The 22,703-nt window shown below is 44.3% G+C and overlaps 1 protein-coding gene across 3 annotated transcripts in view; it reads right to left on the bottom strand.

Moving 5' to 3' along the window:
- The window catches only part of LOC147005075 (actin-related protein 3B-like), a 33,667-nt gene extending 11,165 nt beyond the window's left edge, over positions 1–22,502 (bottom strand). For all 3 annotated transcript variants that reach the window (XM_085836542.1, XM_085836540.1, XM_085836541.1), the window contains exons 1-5: positions 22,407–22,502; positions 19,996–20,103; positions 15,526–15,669; positions 13,428–13,601; positions 12,734–12,826 (exon numbers count right to left, since the gene is read on the bottom strand). In XM_085836542.1, the coding sequence (XP_085692668.1) occupies positions 12,734–12,826; positions 13,428–13,601; positions 15,526–15,669; positions 19,996–20,103; positions 22,407–22,451 (564 nt within the window). In that variant the 5' untranslated portion in view covers positions 22,452–22,502. The remainder of the gene's footprint in view (positions 1–12,733; positions 12,827–13,427; positions 13,602–15,525; positions 15,670–19,995; positions 20,104–22,406) is intronic.
- Between the last annotated feature and the right edge of the window lie 201 nt (positions 22,503–22,703).

Here is a 22,703-nt window from a genome sequence, read left to right as displayed (position 1 = left end):
GCCATCATGTGTAACTGCAGGTACAGTGTTAACCACTCAGGCAAGACCTGGTCTTGCAGGACTGTAATCCAAGCTACTCTGGAATCTGAGGGAAAAGGATTGAAAGCTCAAGACCTGCCTGAGCCAAAGAGCAAGTCTGAGGCCACCTTTAGCAGCTTCGCTTGTCTCAAAAACAATGTGAAGGGACTGGAACGCAGCTCAGCGGCACTACCAAACTTGCCTAGCATATACAAGGCCCTAGGTCCAATCTCCCCACAACACAGGAGAAAAGGAGGACGCTTGCAAACCAGCACAGGCCAGGAAAAAAGAAGCACGCTTCAAGACAGGCTGCCTCTCCTCTCTTGCAGTTTAGATGTCACAGCAGCTACAGGCTCAGCTGACAACTAAAAGTGCACATTTGAGAAAACCCCTAACTGTGAGACACCCAACCATGCCCCTTTTGAAATCCAAGCAAATGTTCAGGCTGGCTTTAGGGGCTGCAGGAATCTGCAGGAATCACTTACATGACTTCTTTTTCCTTCATTTGCATTCCTTTGGCCTCTGATCCTGTGGGGACAGTGACCAGGCAGGCCAGGGACAGTTGTCTTCCAGTGCTCTGAGACTTGACTTTGAGGGTGATTGTGTGTGTTGAACTGTCACACTATCACACCTTGTGACTGAAGCACACAGGAACCCAGGTGTAGCTAACAGAGGTGACACACTGCTGCAGGTGATGACACAGTCATTTTTCTCCACTGGAGTCACTGCGTATCCTTCCAAAGTCCTCAGTGGCCCTCGGGACAAACTCAATCTCTACCTCTGTGCAAGGCCATGTCTTCCCTGAGAATCCCAGCCAGCACACAGTGGCACACCCGTCTCCTTCAGGTCCCACGTGATCTGGCTTTGGGCAAGCCTCAGGCTTCTCAATCACTACTGTGTATATAAATATCAGGCCCAGGGATGCTGAGTCCCTTCCCACCCACAGCACACTCTGCTCCTGGCTCTGCAAACACTCTTCTCCTTAAAGATTTATTTTACTTTTTTAGTTATGTGTATGCATGTGCACATTTCTGTATGTGCATGTTACACATATGTACTGGTGCCTGCAGAGGGCAAAAGAGGGCATTGGAACCCTGGATCTGGGGTACACACTGTTATGAGTACCCAGTGTGGGTGCTGGATCCTGTGTAATACATGTTCTTAACTAGCAAGCCAGCTCTCGTTTTTGTTTTTGTTTTTGTTTTCCAAGGCAATTTCTCTTTGTAGCCCTGGCTGTCTCAGAACCTACTCTGTAGACCAGACTGACCTGGAACTCAGAGATCTGCTGGCCTCTCCTTACTGAGAGCCAGGATTAAAGGTGTGTGTCACCACCTTGCAAAGATTACATTTTAGTTCCCATCTTTGTGTTCCCTGTTCTGAGCAGATCACACCAGCCTGGGGGACACCAGTCTGAGCTGTCCCACAGTGTAGCCCTTAGTCCAATATTTCTATTTATATCTGTATCAATTTAAATTAAACAAAATTTTATATGCCTTCTTGTTGCAACCACATTTGAAGGATGCAGCAGCCACATTTGGCCAGAACTGGCACTGCCCTGGATGCCAGAACTGCAGCCACATCCACTGTGGTACAACCCCATGGGGAGCATTAGCTCCAGGAAGCCCCTGAAGCACCAAACTGGGCTCAAACCGGGTGCCCATCCGTCATTATGCTCACCTCACTAGATGCCACTGAATCCCTGCTTCCTGAGCGCCTGTGCTGAGCCTAGCGAGCAGCCAGCAGACACCCCGGCGGGGCATCGTGAGAGAACTTATCACTTATCATCCTACCCCTGCATTAAAATACCTGAATTCGAGAGTAGGGCCACAGGCCTCATCCGGCCGGATCAGCACCAGGGTAGCTAGAGCGCAGGGTCGGCTGACACCCGCCAGCTACCCACGACCCCCGCCACAGGATCTTAAGACTTCTGGAGAGTGGAACACAGCTTCTGCTCCAATCCAATTGCTGGCGGGACCTGAGACTGCATTAGTTAGGGAAGCAGAAAACCGGCCTGAGTAGGACCACAGGCCTCTTCCGGCTGGACCAGCACCGGAGTACTGCCAGCTACCCACGAACCCCGACGCAGGATTTTGAGACTGCTGGTGAGTGGAACACAGCTTCTGCTCCAATCTTTAAACAGTGACAACGATAACAACTAACCCCAGAGATTACCAGATGGCGAAAGGTAAACGTAATAATCTTACTAACAGAAACCAAGACCACTCACCATCATCAGAACCCAGCACTCCCACTTCGCCCAGTCCAGGGCACCCCAACACACCGGAAAAGCAAGACACGGATCTAAAAGCATATCTCCTGATGATGGTAGAGGACTTCAAGAAGGACTTTAATAACACACTTAAAGAAATACAAAGGAACACTGGTAAACAGGTAGAAGACATTAAAGAGGAAGCACAAAAATCCCTTAAAGAATTGCAGGAGAACACAGCTAAAGAGTTTCAAATCCTTAAAGAAAAACAGGATAACCTAATCAAACACGTAGAAGTCCTTAATGAAAAACAGGAAAACACATCCAAACAGATGATGGAAATGAACAAAACCATACTAGACCTAAAAAGGGAAGTAGACACAATAAAGAAAACCCAAAATGAGGCAACACTGGAGATAGAAACCCTAGGAAAGAAATCTGGAACCATAGATACCAGCATCAGCAACAGAATACAAGAGATGGAAGAGAGAATCTCAGGTGCAGAAGATTCCATAGAGAACATCAGCACAACAATCAAGGAAAATGTAAAATGCAAAAAGATCCTAACTCAAAACATCCAAGAAATACAGGACACAATGAGAAGACCAAACCTACGGATAATAGGAGTGGATGAGAATGAAGATTTTCAACTCAAAGGACCAGCAAACATCTTCAACAAAATTATAGAAGAAAACTTCCCAAGTCTAAAGAAAGAGATGCCCATGAACATACAAGAAGCCTACAGAACTCCAAATAGACTGGACCAGAAAAGAAATACCTCCCGACACATAATAATCAGAACAACAAATGCTCTAAATAAAGATAGAATACTAAAAGCAGTAAGAGAAAAAGGCCAAGTAACATATAAAGGCAAGCCTATCAGAATTACACCAGATTTCTCACCAGAGACTATGAAAGCCAGAAGATCCTGGACGGATGTTATACAGACACTAAAAGAACACAAATTCCAGCCCAGGCTACTATACCCAGCCAAACTCTCAATTAACATAGATGGAGAAACCAAAGTATTCCACGACAAAACCAAATTCACACATTATCTCTCCACGAATCCAGCCCTTCAAAGGATAATAACAGAAAAAAACCAATACAAGGACAGGAACCACGCCCTAGAAACTACAAGAAGGTAATCCCTCAACAAACCTAAAAGAAGACAGCCACAAGAAGAGAATGCCAACTTTAACAACAAAAATAACAGGAAACAACAATTACTTTTCCTTAATATCTCTTAATATCAATGGACTCAACTCCCCGATAAAAAGACATAGACTAACAAACTGGCTACACAAACAAGACCCAACATTTTGCTGCTTACAGGAAACTCATCTCAGAGAAAAAGATAGACACTACCTCAGAATGAAAGGCTGGAAAACAATTTTCCAAGCAAATGGTATGAAGAAACAAGCTGGAGTAGCCATTCTAATATCTGATAAGATTGACTTCCAACCCAAAGTCATTAAAAAAGACAGGGAGGGACACTTCATACTCATCAAAGGTAAAATCCTCCAAGAGGAACTATCAATCCTGAATATCTATGCTCCAAATACAAAGGCAGCCACATTCATTAAAGAAACTTTAGTAAATCTCAAAGCACACATTGCACCTCATACAATAATAGTGGGAGACTTCAACACACCACTTTCACCAATGGACAGATCATGGAAACAGAAACTAAACAGGGACACAGAGAAACTAAGAGAAATTATGAATCAAATGGATCTGGCAGATATCTACAGAACATTCTATCCTAAAACAAAAGGATATACCTTCTTCTCAGCACCTCATGGTACCTTCTCCAAAATTGACCACATAATTGGTCATAAAACAGGCCTCAACAGATACAAAAATATTGAAATTGTCCCATGCATCCTATCAGATCACCATGGACTAAGGCTGATCTTCAATAACAAAATAAATAATCAAAAGCCAACCTTCACGTGGAAACTGAACAACACTCTTCTCAATGATACCTTGGTCAAGGAAGGAATAAAGAAAGAAATTAAGGACTTTTTAGAGTTCAATGAAAATGAAGCCACAACATACCCAAACTTATGGGACACAATGAAAGCATTTCTAAGAGGAAAACTCATAGCTCTGAGTGCCTCCAAAAGGAAACTAGAGAGAGCACACATTAGCAGCTTGACAACATACCTAAAAGCACTAGAACAAAAGGAAGCAAATTCACCCAAGAGGAGTAGACGGCAGGAAATAATCAAACTCAGGGGCGAAATCAACCAAGTGGAAACAAGAAGAACTATTCAAAGAATCAACCAATCAAGGAGCTGGTTCTTTGAGAAAATCAACAAGATAGATAAACCCTTAGCCAGACTCACTAGAGGGCACAGGGAAAGCATCCTAATTAACAAAATCAGAAATGAAAAAGGAGACATAACAACAGATCCTGAAGACATCCAAAACACCATCAGATCCTTCTACCAAAGGCTATACTCAACAAAACTGGAGAACCTGGATGAAATGGAGAAGTTCCTAGACAGATACCAGGTACCAAAGTTGAATCAAGATCAGGTTAATGATCTAAACAGCCCTATATCCCCCAAAGAAATAGAAGCAGTCATTAATAGTCTCCCAACTAAAAAAAGCCCAGGACCAGATGGGTTTAGTGCAGAGTTCTATCAGACCTTCAAAGAAGATCTAATCCCAGTTCTTCACAAACTATTCCACAAAATAGAAACAGAAGGTACTCTACCCAACTCATTCTATGAAGCCACAATTACTCTGATACCTAAACCACAAAAAGACCCAACAAAGATAGAAAACTTCAGACCAATATCCCTTATGAATATTGATGCAAAAATCCTCAATAAAGTTCTTGCTAACCGAATCCAAGAACACATCAAAACAATCATCCATCCTGACCAAGTAGGTTTCATCCCAGGGATGCAGGGATGGTTCAATATACGGAAATCCATCAACGTAATCCAGTATATAAACAAACTCAAAGACAAAAACCACATGGTCATCTCCTTAGATGCGGAAAAAGCATTTGACAAGATCCAACACCCATTCATGATAAAAGTCTTGGAAAGATCAGGAATTCAAGGCCCATACCTAAACATGATAAAAGCAATCTACAGCAAACCAGTAGCCAACATCAAAGTAAATGGTGAGAAGCTTGAAGCAATCCCTCTAAAATCAGGGACTAGACAAGGCTGTCCACTTTCTCCATACCTATTCAACATTGTACTTGAAGTCCTAGCCAGAGCAATTCGACAACAAAAGGAGATCAAAGGGATACAAATTGGAAAAGATGAAGTCAAAATATCACTCTTTGCAGATGATATGATAGTATATATAAGTGACCCTAAAAATTCCACCAGAGAACTCCTAAGCCTGATAAACAGCTTTGGTGAAGTAGCTGGATATAAAATTAACTCAAACAAATCAATGGCCTTTCTCTACACAAAGAATAAACAGGCTGAGAAAGAAATTAGGGAAACAACACCCTTCTCAATAGTCACAAATAATATAAAATATCTTGGCGTGACTCTAACTAAGGAAGTGAAAGATCTGTATAATAAAAACTTCAAGTCTCTGAAGAAAGAAATTATAGAAGATCTCAGAAGATGGAAAGATCTCCCATGCTCATGGATTGGCAGGATCAACATTGTAAAAATGACTATCTTGCCAAAAGCAATCTACAGATTCAATGCAATCCCCATCAAAATTCCGAATCAATTCTTCAACGAATTAGAAAGTGCAATCTGCAAATTCATCTGGAATAACAAAAAACCTAGGATAGCAAAAACTCTTCTCAAGGATAAAAGAACCTCTGGTGGAATCACCATGCCGGACCTAAAGCTCTACTACAGAGCAATTGTGATAAAAACTGCATGGTACTGGTATAGTGACAGACAAATAGACCAATGGAATAGAATTGAAGACCCAGAAATGAACCCACACACCTACGGTCACTTGATCTTCGACAAGGGAGCTAAAAACATCCAGTGGAAGAAAGACAGCATTTTCAACAAATGGTGCTGGCACAACTGGTTGTTAACATGTAGAAGAATGCGAATCGATCCATTCCTATCTCCTTGTATTAAGGTCAAGTCTAAGTGGATCAAGGAACTTCACATAAAACCAGAGACACTGAAATTTATAGAGGAGAAAGTGGGGAAAAGCCTTGAAGATATGGGCACAGGGGAAAAATTCCTGAATAGAACAGTAATGGCTTGTGCTGTAAGATCGAGAATTGACAAGTGGGACCTCATGAAACTACAAAGCTTCTGCAAGGCTAAAGACACCATCAATAAGACAAAAAAACCACCAACAGATTGGGAAAGGATCTTCACCTATCCTAAATCAGATAAGGGACTAATATCCAATATATATAAAGAACTCAAGAAGGTGGACTCCAGAAAGTCAAATAACCCCATTAAAAAATGGGGCTCAGAACTGAACAAAGAATTCTCACCTGAGGAATACCGAATGGCAGAGAAGCACCTGAAAAAATGTTCAACATCCTTAATCATCAGGGAAATGCAAATCAAAACAACCCTGAGATTCCACCTCACACCAGTCAGAATGGCTAAGATCAAAAATTCAGGTGACAGCAGATGCTGGCGAGGATGTGGAGAAAGAGGAACACTCCTCCATTGTTGGTGGGATTGCAAGCTTGTACAACCACTCTGGAAATCAGTCTGGCGGTTCCTCAGAAAATTGGACATAGTACTACCGGAGGATCCAGCAATACCTCTCCTGGGCATATATCCAGAAGATGTCCCAACCGGTAAAAAGGACACATGCTCCACTATGTTCATAGCAGCCCTATTTATAATAGCCAGAAGCTGGAAAGAACCCAGATGTCCCTCAACAGAGGAATGGATACAGAAATTATGATACATTTACACAATGGAGTACTACTCAGCTATTAAAAAGAATGAATTTATGAAATTCCTAGCCAAATGGATGGACCTGGAGGGCATCATCTTGAGTGAAGTAACACAATCACAAAAGAACTCACACAATATGTATTCACTGATAAGTGGATATTAGCCCAAATCTTAGGATACCCAAGATATAAGATACAATTTGCTAAACGCATGAAACTCAAGAAGAATGAAGACCAAAGTGTGGACACTGTGCACCTTCTTAGAATTGGGAACAAAACACCCAGGGAAGGAGTTACAGAGACAAAGTTCGTAGCTGTGATGAAAGGATGGACCATTTAGAGACTGCCGTATCCAGGGATCCATCACATAATCAGCTTCTAAACGCTGACACCATTGCATACACTAGCAAGATTTTGCTGAAAGGACCCAAATATAACTGTCTCTTGTGAGACGATGCCGGGGCCTAGCAAACACAGGAGTGGATGTTCACAGTCAGCTATTGGATGTATCACAGGGCTCCCAATGGAGAAGCTAGAGAAAGTACCCAAGGAGCTAAAGGGATCTGCAACCCTATTGTTGGAACAACATGATGTACTAACCAGAACCCCGGAGCTCTTGTCTCTAGCTGCATATGTATCGAAAGATGACCTAGTCGGCCATCAATGGAAAGAGAGGCCCATTGGACTTGCAAACTTTATATGCCCCAATATAGGGGAATGCCAGGGCCAAAAGAATGGGAATGGGTGGGTAGGGAAGTGGGGGGCGCTATGGGGGACGTTTGGGATAGCATTGGAAATGTAATTGAGGAAAATATGAAATAAAAATATTAAAAATTAAAAAAAAAACCTGAATTCAGCCATGACTAGTTGTTCACACCAGGCTTCCTTTCCCACTAAGATGGAAAGAAATCTTAGTGTTTTGGAGTAAATTAGCAGGAAGCACATTTAAATGTTGTGGGTAGGTTTAAACGTTCTGTAACTGTTAAACCCGTGACCCTGTCCAAATCTAAACCACTGCCTTCCGTCTGCTTGCATCTTGAACTTGCATTTGGTTTCACTGGAAAGGGACATTTGTAAAGGATGCTGGGTTGAGATGTAGCTCACTAGCAGAGTGCTTGCCTACAATGACCTGCATTCTATCCCTAGTACTGAAGGGAGAGAAAGGAGAGACAAAGATAAAACACCACTAGTAGATATGTTTTCTAATTTTCTGTTTCATCTATTGAAGATATCAGACCTACTCAACATCAATAGATAATATACACAGCTTGTTCACCCTGCATCCTGCTGTTCTGACTTACAAGCACTAAGATAATTACTATACTAGACCCAATTCAAGCCACTAGTTATAGAAAAAGCCAACTTCGAGCACATCAAGATGCAATCACATCTTCTTGACAATAGAACAAGTAGGATATTTTCCCACCTTCCGACCTAGTGCCAAAGCAGGATGACAGATGTCTCATACTGCCACCTCCTTCCGGCCCTGCTGCACCCAGGCTTCAGGAAGGGTGAATTCCTTATGCACCCCTAGATCCCTGCCTCTGTGCTCAGGAATCTATACCAGGCAGGCCTCTCCCACACCTGCTGAGAGGCCAGCTCTGACTGGCTTGGAAGGTGCCTTCCCAAAGCCTTGATCCCTCTAATTAAAAGCAAGCTGCTCATCCTTCAGTTACCATAACTGCATGGTTCGTTTAATGCCATTTAGCTTGCAGTGGTTCCTATTAATTATTTCAGTATTTTCTGCTTTTTGATCAGTTCCTAAAGACAAGCACACCACCACATACATATTAAATCTCCTTAAATTTAACAATACAGCTAGTATCAGTAAGCACTCAAGACAACACACACACTAGAGAAAAAGACACCCAATTACATGATAAAGCAATTATAACTGGTCCACCTTCATGCAGAACAGACAAAATACTAAACACCAGATAATCCAAGAATGGACTAGCTGCTGACAGTAGCTGTCAACTTAGCCAAACTCTAGAAATGTTTTTAATATGCATTTAATATGCCTCCTCCCTAACCCCGGCCCAGCTATGTGAGGATATGTGGAACAGGACACAAGCTGCTGTCTGATAGTGAAGTCTACTGTACATGGAATTTGCTGTCAGTGGCTCTTAGGCTTCTCAACACATGCACACTCATAGCAAGCTATGAGGTGGTGAGTGAATGAATTAGTCAGCTTAACATGGTTTCTGCAGTGGATGCATACACCAAATCAACCTGTCCACACCACAAACACACACTGTTTTTATGTCAACCACACCCCCATAAAGCTAAGCGAACAGTCCAAATCTTCAGAGCCATCTTTTATTCTTACTGGTTGTTTTTCTTCTTGCCTGAGAACCTGGACAAGATGTTGGCTCGATGGCCAACAAAGTCTTGGGTCACTCCACAGTCTAAAGCGAGCCACCTCTTACCCACTCGGTCATAAGAAACCCCCTGAAAATCACCAAGGCTGAATGAGCAAAATAGAACAGCCTTGGCCCCACAAGTCTGGATTACTCAAGAAAGGAGAAGGCTCCAAACAAGAAGAAAGATAACCTTCTAGGGCTGAACAGGATATCATGGAGCTTGCTGCAAACTCCGTCCATCAGTTCTCCACTGTCTGGATAAAGCTGTGAGACTGGAGGGAAAGCACACAGGAGGATGACATCAGGAACATAACATCCGCACTCCTAGGAGAGGGCGTTTTACAATCCAGGAATCCATCAAGGTCCACCAAATGTGTTATTCCCCCTGTCTAATCTGAGTTTCCCTGGGCCTAGACCATGTTGTCCAATCGTTCTGATCCACTGATTGCTGCCCCACTGTGAAAGGGGCCTAGGTCACTGGCAAGAATGAAGAAGAGAGGGCCTCAGAACAAAAATGAAAACAAGAGGCACCCCCTACAGACAGCAGGTGTTGGGCTATGCACAGAAAGACACCCGTGTGTGCTACAGATTGTGTCTTCTAACCTAATTTCTTTAGACACTCAAACACCTATATGTCTGTACATTTAGCCACTGTGAAACTGAGGCCACAGGATATTTTTCAAGTGGGCATCCATAATTCTCAATATTCCACTTTCTCATCACACCCTGGCTTCGGGAAGCAGTCCCTTTCTTAGTGGTAGTAGTAGAAGCTGAGATGCCCACCAAATACTGCCAGAGCAAGAAGAGTGACCCGAGGGCTGCCCAAGGAGGGAGTGGCAGCTTCCTGAAAGAACCCAAGACAATGTCAAACTCACTGAGGCGCCACAATGGCTGCTGCCCTAAGAAAGACAAGAACCCCCAAGGTCCATTTCCTGTCAGAATCTAGTTACAGCAATGAATGTCTCAGGAGACAGAGGAGGGGCAGCCTCTTTTGACTCTCCTCTCTCTCCAGAGTAGAATGCTCAAGCTTCATTAAAAACAACACATAGTGTGGCCAACCCCACTGTCCTCAGCCTTCCCAGCTCAGTGGGACTTGAATTCTATCACTTCCGATGCTACAATAGCAACTAGCAGCCCCATACCGACCTGGCACCCTGCCCCCTGCCACCCTACCCACCCAGCAGCCTACCCAAAGAGAGAACCTGTTAAAAAATGCTCCCCCCACCCACCCACCAAATTGGCCTGTGGTTAAGTCTGTGATACATTTCCTTGATATGCGAAGGTCCAGGTCTCTGGGGGGTGGAGCCATCCCTAGGCTAGTGAACCTGGATGCTATAAGAAAACAGGCTGTGTAAGCCACGGGGAGCAAGCCAGTAGGGAACATCCCTCTATGGCCTCTGCACCAACTCCTGGCTGAAGATTCCTGCCTTGAGCACATACCCTGGCATTCCTACATGATGGGTTGTGATTGGGACACAGAAGCCAAACACTGTTCATCCCTCCGGTTGTTTCTGGTCATAGTGTTTATCACAGCAATAGAAACCCTGAGACAACTCCTGTATATCTATTAACTTCTTATACACACAAACGAAGGTCATGTACACTAGTTACTGTCACAAACTGGATGGCCAGGCAAGCTAAAGCCTCTACAGCCCACAGTGGAGGAGTGGTTCTCCTAGGGAGAAGAAGGCAAGGTTTTTTCTCACTATCTCTTCAGCGATAGGCTGAGTGACTCAGTAGGGAAGGCCTAAACTTATCAAAGATACAGGAAACTGGTTCAAAAGCCAACCTTGCCATTTAGCAGTTAACATGATCCTCCCAAATACATACAAGTTCAAAGACACGGTATACTCTAGACCCCCTACATGCAGAAACCTCACTAACTCAGAGCTGTATGGATGGGCTTTGGGACAGGGACTGGTATTTCAAGGGCTCGTCTCTGTTTGACTGTGATATGCAGACAGAAACAGCATGCCTACAGGGAGTGGCCATAGGCAACTGTTTGATTCAGTTCTCTAACATATACACACTCAATGCATCACAGATATTTGTTAATTGATTAAGGCCTACAATTAGTAATGTGCTTTCAAGAATAATCTGTTCAGCTGGAAGAAGCTCAAGGTTGCTTCTCAACAGCAACAGGACCTGGAAAGCAACGAGACACAAAATTCAATCTGGAAGTATGTGTGTGACTGTATAGTGACTCTCAGTACAAGATTAATGAAAGCCCGGAAATGCTATACAAATAATCCAACAAACAGAGCATTAAGGCAAATGACTACAAGTTTAGAGTCAACCTAGACTGCACAGCAAAATCCTGTAAATAAAAGATATATATATATAAGAATAAGGAAATGCAAGTAACTATTAAACCCCTTGCACTATACTCATATGAGTTGGATGACAATAGCTGTTTTCCCACCAAAGACTTTTCCATGGGAATTTACCCCATTCTTTAAAAGGTATGTAGTACCTAGTATGGAACACAGTAGTAGTTAATACATTTTCACTAAGCACCTTTCTCTGTTTAAAATGTAGATGCCTGTGTGTGCATAGTGTAATGTGAGGTCATGAAGCTGAATCAAAGGCTCGATGCACACATGCACGTTAGCTGAGGATGAAGGCTTGATGCACACATGCACATGTTATCTGAAGATAATTTCTGCTCTTGCTAACCAGCTGTCAGCCATTATTCATTTCATGTAACAATGACTAGATTTCTCTCGTTTCATTCTTACAATTCCAGACAATCAAAGAATTTTGAAAAACTCCTCCACGTGCATATTTGTACTTACTGCCGGGCTAACCTCAGCACTGACCGTAAATACCCAGCAAAGAATAAGAGCGGTTCCCAGAGAGCCTGAGCAGGGCAAACCTTCCTCTTTCAATTGGTGTGTATGGCTCAGGCTGTGTAACTCAATCCAGTTTGACAGTCAAGACAAAAAGACAGCTCACGCCAGGCATGGAGACACAGGGTTTGAAACCCCAGTGCTAGGGAGGGCGAGACAGGAAAGTCATGGTCTGCGCTCAAGCAGAGGAGGGAGGGGAAGGGAGGAAGAAAAGAGTTTGAAAAGTCCCTCTGTTGGTTGTGTCATATTCCCAGCGTCCCACTCATCCCCTCTCTGAGTCAAAGCTCTCAGTTATACACAACTGGAATTCGTTTCCTGCCGGGAGCAGGAAAACAGTGATGAAGACTTGCTACATGGATAGCCAACAACTACAGGCCTTTTATGTGGGAAGGAACTCAAAACACCTTACCCAAGAAGTTTATACCTTATACAGCGGCCGGCGCACATCTATGGGACAGCTCTGTATGACGTCATCAACAACATCCGAGATGGACTCCATAAAGTCTGGGTTGGCAAACTATATTTTATATAAATAGGAAAGAAATATTATACACTTTCTCAAGTAACACAAACTATTTTCAAACAAAATGTTAAGACTTCATTTTTACTTTTAATTATGTACTTTGTTATGTGTGTGGGTGTGTCTGGGTGTGGGTTTGAGCATCTGAGTGCAGTGCCCGCAGAGACCAGAAGAAGACAGCATATCCCCTGGAGCTGGAGTTGCAGACAGTTATGAGCCAGTTCACCAGCTGGGCATTCACTGGTTTTACACGAACAGTCACAAAACACTCCGTCTTACTGTTACTTTCATACAGGGATCAATGCACACAGGCCTTGAGATTAGTGACTGCTTTATTCCTACAGGTCCCTGGAGATCAGTTTCAAATCCATTTCTTCTATTGCTCTTCAGAGATCTTCCTCATGCCCAGGATAACCCCAACCTTAACTGTTAAAGCGGGTAAGCCTACAGCAAGGCACACCAGGCAACCACTCTGCAGAGGGAACCACCATGTGAAACCAACTTGCTCACTGGGTCCCTTTACTGGGAACTGCTCCTTCTGCACACTGGAGGGCAGCATCGCTCCACATACACTACTCAGTACACTCAGACATCTTACCTCAGGGTGAAAGAATATTTCTGGTCCCAGGAACCTTTCATAACCAACATCTATAATGAACTTCTTCCGGTTGATGGCATTGATCCCTGTGTACTGTTTGATCCACTTCCGAGGATCTACGTCATACTTAGCAAATTCTCTGACAATATCCGGGCAAATATAACAGTACTTCTCCTGTATGTACACAAAAAGACATGGCCAAAGCATTGATAAGTACCCGCACCTCTGCCCTCTGACAAATACACAGGAACCCACATCTCACAGACACCTCTGAACTCATCTCTGCCTACACTGTAACTCTTGTGTGATTGAACCATCAAGCATGTGTCCTGTTGTCTTTCAGCTTAAGCATGACTACACTTGAGTAGGTAAGTCTGTTTTCTCTGCAATGATTACACATCACTACCATGTTCTCCCTAATTCTGTTGCCATTTTGTCTGAAATAATATCTATCTATAAAACATTAGCTCCTTGTCTCCACCCAGGCTTTGCTGGCCCCTCAGGCTCCCTATCAGGTGCCAGCCTCACTACTGTCCACAAGACCAACAAGCTAAGCTTGGTCCAGAAGCCAACTGCATGAGAGAGACAGAGAGACAGAGAGAGAGAGAGAGAGAGAGAGAGAGAGAGAGAGACAGAGAGAGAGAGAGAGACAGACAGAGAGAGAGAGAGAGAGAGAGAGAGAGTATGTGCACGCATGCGTGCCTAAGGGAATGCTATCTGTCCTCCTGTTAAATGTCTGCTTGATCCCCTGACCTTGCTGGTTAGGTATTCTAAGTTACTTGATCAACACTGGAGATACACAGTCGATGAAACACTTAGATCCCTCTCAGAGGCCATCTAGCTCAGAGTCAGACACTAGGTGACTGAAATAAGCAAACATCATGACATCAGTTGGCAGCTACTGTAGAATAAGAGCAGAATCAGGCGAGAGCACTGGGGCTGCCAAGAGATGGCTCCCACTGAGGAAAAGGAAACAAAGGCTGAGGGGAAACCTTGGAAATATTTTAGTCTACAAAGAAGTCTGAGGACATCTTTTCAAATCTCTCCCCACCATGGAACGACCAGTTTTTCCCTTTTGTTTGAGGACTTCAAGTCTCCCCAGTCCTGGGAAGCCCAAGCCCACGAGGAAGGGACAGGTGGCATTTTTTTCTGTAGGAGCCAGCCCTCTACCTGTCCCATCCCAAAAGGATTGTTCTCAACTAGCATCAGCCAAAATTCAGAAATCTTGTCCCCTGCCTCTTTGAATTTAACCAACCTCCAGAGATGCTTGGCTGAGAGGAAACAGCAGGAGAGTTACCCCTCTACGCTGCAGCTCAGAACCAGAGCTGTGTGAGGTCACATGTCATACCCCACCTCAGACCCTTCTCCAGATTCAAACAAAACCCTCCCTCCTCTCGATATATGATAACCAGCCTTGAACACTCAGGAATCTCTTGCATTTTGATTTTTTTTTAATGTTTTAGTTTTGCTAGCTGAGAAGAAAAATTCCTTTTAAAAGTCTGTAACTGCCATGCCCACACCAATAGGAAGATGGGTGAGGTCAAGTAGACCCTCTAAATAATGACCTTTTGTTCTTTTGTTACTAAGTTTCACTTTGTTCTTTTGTTACTAAGTTCACATTTTCCTGTCACTGCTGTAACAGGTAACTGAGGTCTGGAGACAGGCAGGTGGATTCTGTTTAAGGACCCTGAGATCTAGACTGGCAGGGTTCTGAGGTGTACTCTCAGGACACAAAGCACGCAAACACCTCAGGATTCCTGACAGCTACTGCTGCGACTCGCCTCCTGATTCTAAATGGAAGCACGGAGGGAGATGGGGAAGCAGCATGCAGCTAATTGAAGGTTTGGTTTAATTAGGCTTCAATTAAACAATGCTCTACTCCACACACCGGTGGCTCAACACCAGCTCCGAAGCTGCTCTCTGTGTAGGAGAGCACACTGAGCCTCACGTCCCCAGCACAGGAAACTCAATGGCAAAACAACCAAGGCCCACACTCTCGGGGGACAGGAAGGGAGCAGGAGGGGCAGTGGCATTGAGGGGAACACCCAAGCACCATCTCCCTCACCCCCAAACCAGCCAGGTTCCCTTCTGTTTTTACCTTGATGGCTTTTGCGGTTTCCAGTGACTGCTCAGGAGGGATTCCCACCTCCCTCTCCCTTAGCAGCTGTTGAATGAAATACGTAATATCTCTACCTGCAATTGGGATGTGTTTGATGCAGCTTCCAATTACATAACCTTCTGCCTGGAGAAGAGAGGAGAGAAGACGAGAGGAGGCAGGACAGCCACGTCACTAACCACAGTCCAGAGCCCGTGCACTCAGCAGGTCCCCACCCACCCCTTCCCAGATGTCCACCCTTCTGAGCACTGAACTAGCATTTAATGGCTCTCACTTATAAGGTTCAGTATCTCTGGTCTTTTTAAATGACAGCATCTGAAGTTCCATTAATATTTAAAATTCTGAATGACTCCAATAACCTGAATCTCCATAAGCAACCAAAATGTTTCCATTAGGAACATGTAGGCAACGACACAGAATTGGTCGTTTGTAAAAGGTGCTGCTGCCTGAGAGAGGAGCTAACCTGACAGTGAAGCTTTCCTCTACGTAGGCCGAACAGGCTTTGTCTGTGCACTGTCAAACCACCGATGAAGCTGCTCCTAACTCAAAGTTAGCAACTGTGGAAAAGCACAGAGGACGGTGATCCCCAAAAGCCTGGATCCCAACCCTGGGTCAGGGATCCTAACCTCCATCCCTAGTGTGGAGCAAATACCCTGAGGGCATTTACAGCGTCTATGAAATAAAACCCAGCAGGTCACACATGGGCTTTAAGGGCAGATATAAGGATTCAAGACATGGCCCTGTTCAGCACATTGAAAGTGATTCAAAGAAGCTAACCAGTCAGTGCTAGCTAAGACCAGTGCATCTTAGGATCTGGATGCTCCCTGATGCCTTTCTGAGCTACTAAAGGCATGTCTGTGAGGGGCCTGTGGGAGTCCACAATAACTCTGCCATCCACTAGCAGGAGTGCCTAGAGTCCACCTGCCCACAGCAGTGATGGGCCCAAAGTCCCCTCACTGACCTTCTGTTTGCACACACTTGCCATAGCAGCCATAAGCCTGGCCACCCATGCAGCTTGTCTGCAGCGACTCAGGTGTGGGGACACTGGTGATCAGTTTCACACACTAGCACTTTGTGGTCGCTGTGCTACAGGGCCAGGGGGAAAGAGAGGACATGAAGATGAACCACAGCTCCATGCTGGGTACACGCATGTGTGTGTGTGTGTGTGTGTGAGTGTGTACTGTGTGTGTGTGTGTGTGTGTACTGTGTGTGTACTCTGTGTGTGTGTGTGTGTGTACTGTGTGTGTACTCTGTGTGTGTGTGTGTGTGTGTACGGTGTGTGTACGGTGTGTGTACTCTGTGTGTGTGTGTGTACTGTGTGTGTGTACTCTGTGTGTGTGTGTGTGTGTGTGTGTACTACATCCATCAGCACAGGCACAGACAGAGCCATGCTAAGCTGTAAGGATCACCTCCCCAAGTCCTCCTGGGCTCCTCCCCCATGCTCCTAACTTCTAGACAAAACATTGGGCCTTTCTGCAAAGTACAACTATTTGTAAAATATTTTTAGAGAAACGGTATGTACAAGCAATTAAACATTAGCTTCTAACACATGGAATCTTCCCAATCACCCCGTGAGACCCATATACACCAATTCCTAAAGCCAGCATTAAGTCGGCTCCTCAGTGTGCTCCGCACCCAACAGCAGGACAGTCACCACCATGTCACTTTAGATCACACACCATGATTTTAGGTGACAATTTTTCATAGGATGTTTGACCATACAGAAAAGGTATCATTAAATGAATGTGCAAAATACAACTTTAGTATTATTTATACTGTTAGAACACAAACTAGACAGAAGATATTCTCTGTGCTTGTGCATGTGTGTTTTAACCAACACTTGAGAGGCTATGCAGTTCATAGTGTGATTGTCTAGATGGATTTATGAGTAATTTTGTTCTCTTAACTTTACCCAGATTATCAGTAACAAATTAATTTTTATAAATGGGAGAAGAATCTACAGTAATAAATTACAAAACCCTTTCTCTCTGGACTTGGGCTCTATGTGAAATGTCTTTTCTTCCTACCATACACTTTCTGAGTGACCCTTGACCCTGGGCGAAGGGAACAAGTGATAGAAGGGCCTCTGCTCACCCTGGCCCACAGTGTGGAGATGATGGAGAAGGGGTGCAGGCAGACCTGGGGCTCCAGCACTGGGAGCAAAGGCCCTCTGCTCTACAAGGCAGCACAGCAGTGAGAAAGCCAGAGGGGCAGCACCTCCTCCAGCAACTCCCACAGAGCCAGCCTCTGAGACGGCTCTGAAGGGTCCACTCCTCCCATGAAGAGGACACGTGGGCAGGGGTACAGGGTGACAGGGACCATAAAGCCTTTCATGACTTTAGCCTTTCAGCAGACACAAAGCAGCAAGAGAGGAAGTTCACCCGTCTTGCTTGGCTTTAGCCAAGTTGGGTTTTGTTTGTTTGTTTGTTTGTTTGGTGTGTATACACACACGACATGAAGGTAAAAGATGTTCAATTTTGTGAAGCTGGTTGACACGGGTCTCACGTATCCCGGGCTGGCCCTAAGCTCAGTATTAAGCCAAGGATGACCTTTCTCTTCTGAATCTCCTGCCTTCACCTTTCAAACGCTGGAATTACAGGCTTGTGCCACCCCACTCAGTTTTGGATTTTTTAATTCTCTTATTTGCATTTTAAATTTACATTTAGGAGGCTGGAGAAATGGCTCAGCGACTAAGGTCATGAACTGCTCTTGCTGCAGACTAAGCTCCGTTGCCAGCGCTGATATCGGACAGCAGACAAAATAACTCCAGTTCCAGGGGTTTCAATGCCTCTGGCCTCTTGGGGGAACCTGTATTCATGTGCACAAACCCATACAGAGACACAAACATCATTAAATAACTTTTTTTTCAAAACTTAAACTTATTTAAGGGCTGGTAAAATAGCTTAGCAGATAAGGGTGCTCGGCCTGAGTTTGATCCCTGGAGCTCACATGGTAGAGAGAAGTGAGGCCCACAAGCTCATATGACTACTACATATGATCATGGCATGCAACTCCATGCAAACACAGTATACACACACCCTCCAAGTAACAAAACCAAGCCACAGAACTTCATATAATTGATGTGTGTGTTTATAACGATGGGTAACATAAATAACTGTGGTTAACACCGTAACTATGGCTACTGAGAAAACCTGAAGGGGGATGATCATGACTGTCTGACTTTCTACTGACACTGTTGATTTTTTAAATAATTCCTTTAAGTCATCCCTTGGACCAAAGGAAAGATGAGAAAGCCTCCTGCATTGACTCCCCTAACGACTTAAAACCCAAAGGCGATAGCATAAGGAGCCCTGCAATCAAATGTGATTGTCACTCTTGAATTCATTCAGAGGCAAGAGCAAGTTCTCCTCAGCCCCAGATGAGCAGAGCCTGTCACTGACCCTCGACGTTGACATCAGAATGATGTCTAACTGCAGCAGCTCCAATGATGAGTGTCTTACTTAGGAATTCTATTACTGTGAAGACACCATGGCCATCGAAACTCTTATAAAGGGAAACATTGAATTGGGGTGGCTTACAGTTCAGAGGTTTAGTCCATTATTGTCATGATGGAAGCATGGTGGCCTGCAGGCAGACATGGTGCTGAAGAGGGAGCTGAGAGGTCTATATCTGGATCCTCAGGCAGCAGGAATAAATAGCCCAATAGGCCTGGCTTGAGCATCTGAAACCTCAAAGCCCACTCCCAGTGATGTACTTCCTCCAAAAGGCCACACCCCCTAACAGTGCCACTCCCTATGGACCATTTTCATTCAAGCCAGGACACTCACGTGACACTCGTGGGAATACAGCAGAATCCTGGCCAAAAAAAAAGCATGTGACTACATAATTTGCTCCATATTGCAAAAACAACAAAGGCACAAACATAGCCACTTTTTGAACTCTTTCTCACCTTCCTGAACTCTAAATTCGCATTGCCAAGGCTGGCATGGTGACATATACTTTGAATCCCAGCACTTGAGAGGCAGAGGCAGATAGATGTCTGTCAGTTCAAGCCAGCCAAGAAAATCCTATCTCACAATAAACAGAGAGAGAGAAAAAGAGAGAGAGAGAGAGAGAGAGAGAGAGAGAGAGAAAGAGAGAGAGAGAAAAAAAGAGAGGAAGAAAAAAAGAGAGGAAGAAAGAAAGAGAGAAAGAAAGAAAGAAAGAAAGAAAGAAAGAAAGAAAGAAAGAAAGAAAGAAAGAAAGAGAAAAAGAGAGGAAGAAAGAAAGAAGGAAGGAAAGAAAGGAAGGAAGGAAGGAAGGAAGGAAGGAAGGAAGGAAGGAAGGAAGGAAGGAAGGAAGGAGTCGGTCGGTCCCATAGCTGTTTCTACTACACCATGTAAAAGCTGGCATGTTACTTGAGTAGGCTGCGTTTTGATTTGCCTTTTCATTTCTTCTCTTACCCCAGGTCAGCTTAAACCTCAGAGAGTAAAATAAGAACCCCGTGCTTACCACCGGGATAACGTGGGTGACACCATCTCCACTGTCTATAACTATCCCCGTTAGTGTGCGTTCACCAACTTGCCGGGATGTCCAAGAGGCTGCCAGAGCCAGCACTGCCTAGAAAGAGAGACATTGATCAGCCACTGAAGAGAGGCATCACAACCAGGAAGATCAAAAGCCACTGCTCAGCTGGTCTCAGATCCTGCAGTGAACTCTTTCTTACTTAATAAATCTGAGAAACTTCCCTTTCCCGACCCCACATCTCCTACATTACAATTCTCACTCAGCTAACCTGCATGCCAGTTTTCACTTCAAATGAAGGAGTCAAGTTTTCAACAAGAACCTATAAAGTTTTACAAACAAAATCAATGAAGTGGAATCCCACTGCTAAATCATAAGGTTTAACTTCTAATCTGCTGGTGGTCCAAGCACAGCCACAAACACTACAAGGTAAGACACATGGAGCTGGGGCTTTTCTTTGCTTGTTTGTTTGTTTGTTCGGGAGTTTGTGGGTCAAGGCAAGGTCTCATGAAACCCAGGCTCACTGTGCAGCCAAGAATGGCCTAACTCCTGATCTTCCTGCCTCCAGCTACAGAGTATTAGGAATTCAGATGTGTGTCACCATACACAGTTTATTCCGGGCTTGGGATCAACCCCAGGGTTTATGCTGGGCAAGCACTCTCCCAGCCCGCATGGAGCTCTTCTCTCACGGATGATGAGGGCCGCCCCCCACCCAGAAACTCTCATCTGACAGATGCAAGACAGCAGTTCTCAGCCAAAGGCAACTCTCTCAAAAACAGAGCAGCTGGCCATGTCCGCTGCCATTGCCCACAGTCACAGTTTGTCAGAGGTGAGGAGGCGGTGTGTGTATGTGGGGGGCAAGGGGGCTGCTGCCCCACACTCTGCCATGCACAGGACACCCACAGCAAGGAACTGTCCAGCGAATGTCAGGCCAAGGCAGAACATAGGAATTCACTTTTAAAAAACATGACTGTTAGAGTGCAACACTCGCCTCACCCTGAGCAGCATATAAAAGGCCTTCTCAGCATTAACATCAATGTTCTGAGTTGATACACAGTTAAAGATATTTTGGTTTTGCAAAATGTTAGATTGACATTGTGGCCAGATACCAAATTATTTGGCTGTCCTTCATGTCATGGAGACTCTAAGTATGGCATGTGGATCATCTTAAGAACTAATAGTTATTGTGGGACATTGTGGAACACACTTGTCATCACATACTCAAAGAGGGTGAGACAGGGGGATCATCCTGACTTTGAGGCAACTGTAGGCTATAGTTCAAATAATAATAGTAAGTTTGGTGTTCCTGAGTACCTTCCTATTCTATACATTATAGGTATCCTGGGAGAGAAGAGAATGAATAGGTCTCAGCTGGGCAGTGTGGCTCATGCCTTTAATGCCAGCAGAGGCAGGCTGATCTCTGTAAGTTTGAGGCCAGCTTGGTCTACCGAGTGAGTTCCAGGTCAGTCATGGTTACACAGAGAAACCTTATCTCAAAAAAGACCAGGAGAAAAAATAATGATTCTAGATTCCCCTGTAAGAATGGTTGGAGCCTTTGCTGTGTCAAAAGGCACTATGACTGATCATGAGGAGACAACAGTACAGCACCTCCAAACTGCATCTCCCCTGGGACTCTTCTCTCTTAGAAGGAAGCAATATTAGACAGGAATCTTGGAAAGAGATGCATCTCAGTTACTCCTCAAAATTCCAACCAACTTCTTCATATACAACCACTAAAGCAACAATGAGACTGTAGGCCAAGAAAAAGCTTCAAGATGAGCCCTGAAGCCCCTGGGAGCTCAGGGCCTCTCCGAAGCCAGAGTGCACAGAACTAATGCAGCCGAATCCTAGGGTTCTCTAGAGACATTGACTTTGTTTTGGCTTGGTGTTTGTTTGTTTGTTTGTTTATTGTGTTTTTGAGACAGGATCTCACTCTGCAACTCAGACTTGCCTCAGAACACAAATCTATCCCAGGTTGACTTCTTGCCTTATCCCCCCATGTGGTAGTATGAGGCTTGAGACACCCTTCCCAGGTTACCTTGTTTTCCAATGGATTTTAGGATGTCTGTTCTTTTCACTTTCACTGTTATTAGGTTTGTTTTGTTTTTTCTTAACAGTGAGGCAAAGTAAGCGTGAGAAGTTTTTTTAAAAAAGGAAGGAAGGAAGGAAGGAAGGAAGGAAGGAAGGAAGGAAGGAAGGAAGGAAGGCCTCTACATCTCTATCTTGTCACCCAAATAAAAACACATGAGACTCTGCCTAGGAAATCTGTAGATCCAGACCAATCTCACTTCAGTGGTAGTTATGAGTGTCCAGCCAGACTGAGCACAAATGACCTTGATATTAGTGCTTCTTACACTGTCAGAATCACAAAGATAATGTGGGTGTTTTTCTTTAATTACCTGTACCGCAATGTAGAGTCCTGGTACATTAAATGATTCAAACATGATTTCTGCAAGGTACTCTCTGTTTTCTGGTGTGTTCAGTGGCGGTTCTGTCTGTAAGAAAACATTAACTACATCAGAGTTAATAAAAAGGCTAACCTACAGATACATTGGCCAGAGTATTCTAGAACTCCCTAGTTGCCAAGAGGGTCCTCACTGAAGGTGACTAGTTAAGGGCGCCTACTGTGGGTCTTCAAAGCTTTGACAAGGTACAGTGAAGGCAGTATGGGGCTTCTGCTCTCATGACTCACCCAA

This window comes from Mus caroli, unplaced genomic scaffold, assembly GCF_978045245.1.
Source record: "Mus caroli unplaced genomic scaffold, Mus_caroli_1 scaffold_4, whole genome shotgun sequence".
NCBI lineage: Eukaryota > Metazoa > Chordata > Mammalia > Rodentia > Muridae > Mus > Mus caroli.
This window is presented reverse-complemented; position numbering and strand designations above follow the sequence as displayed.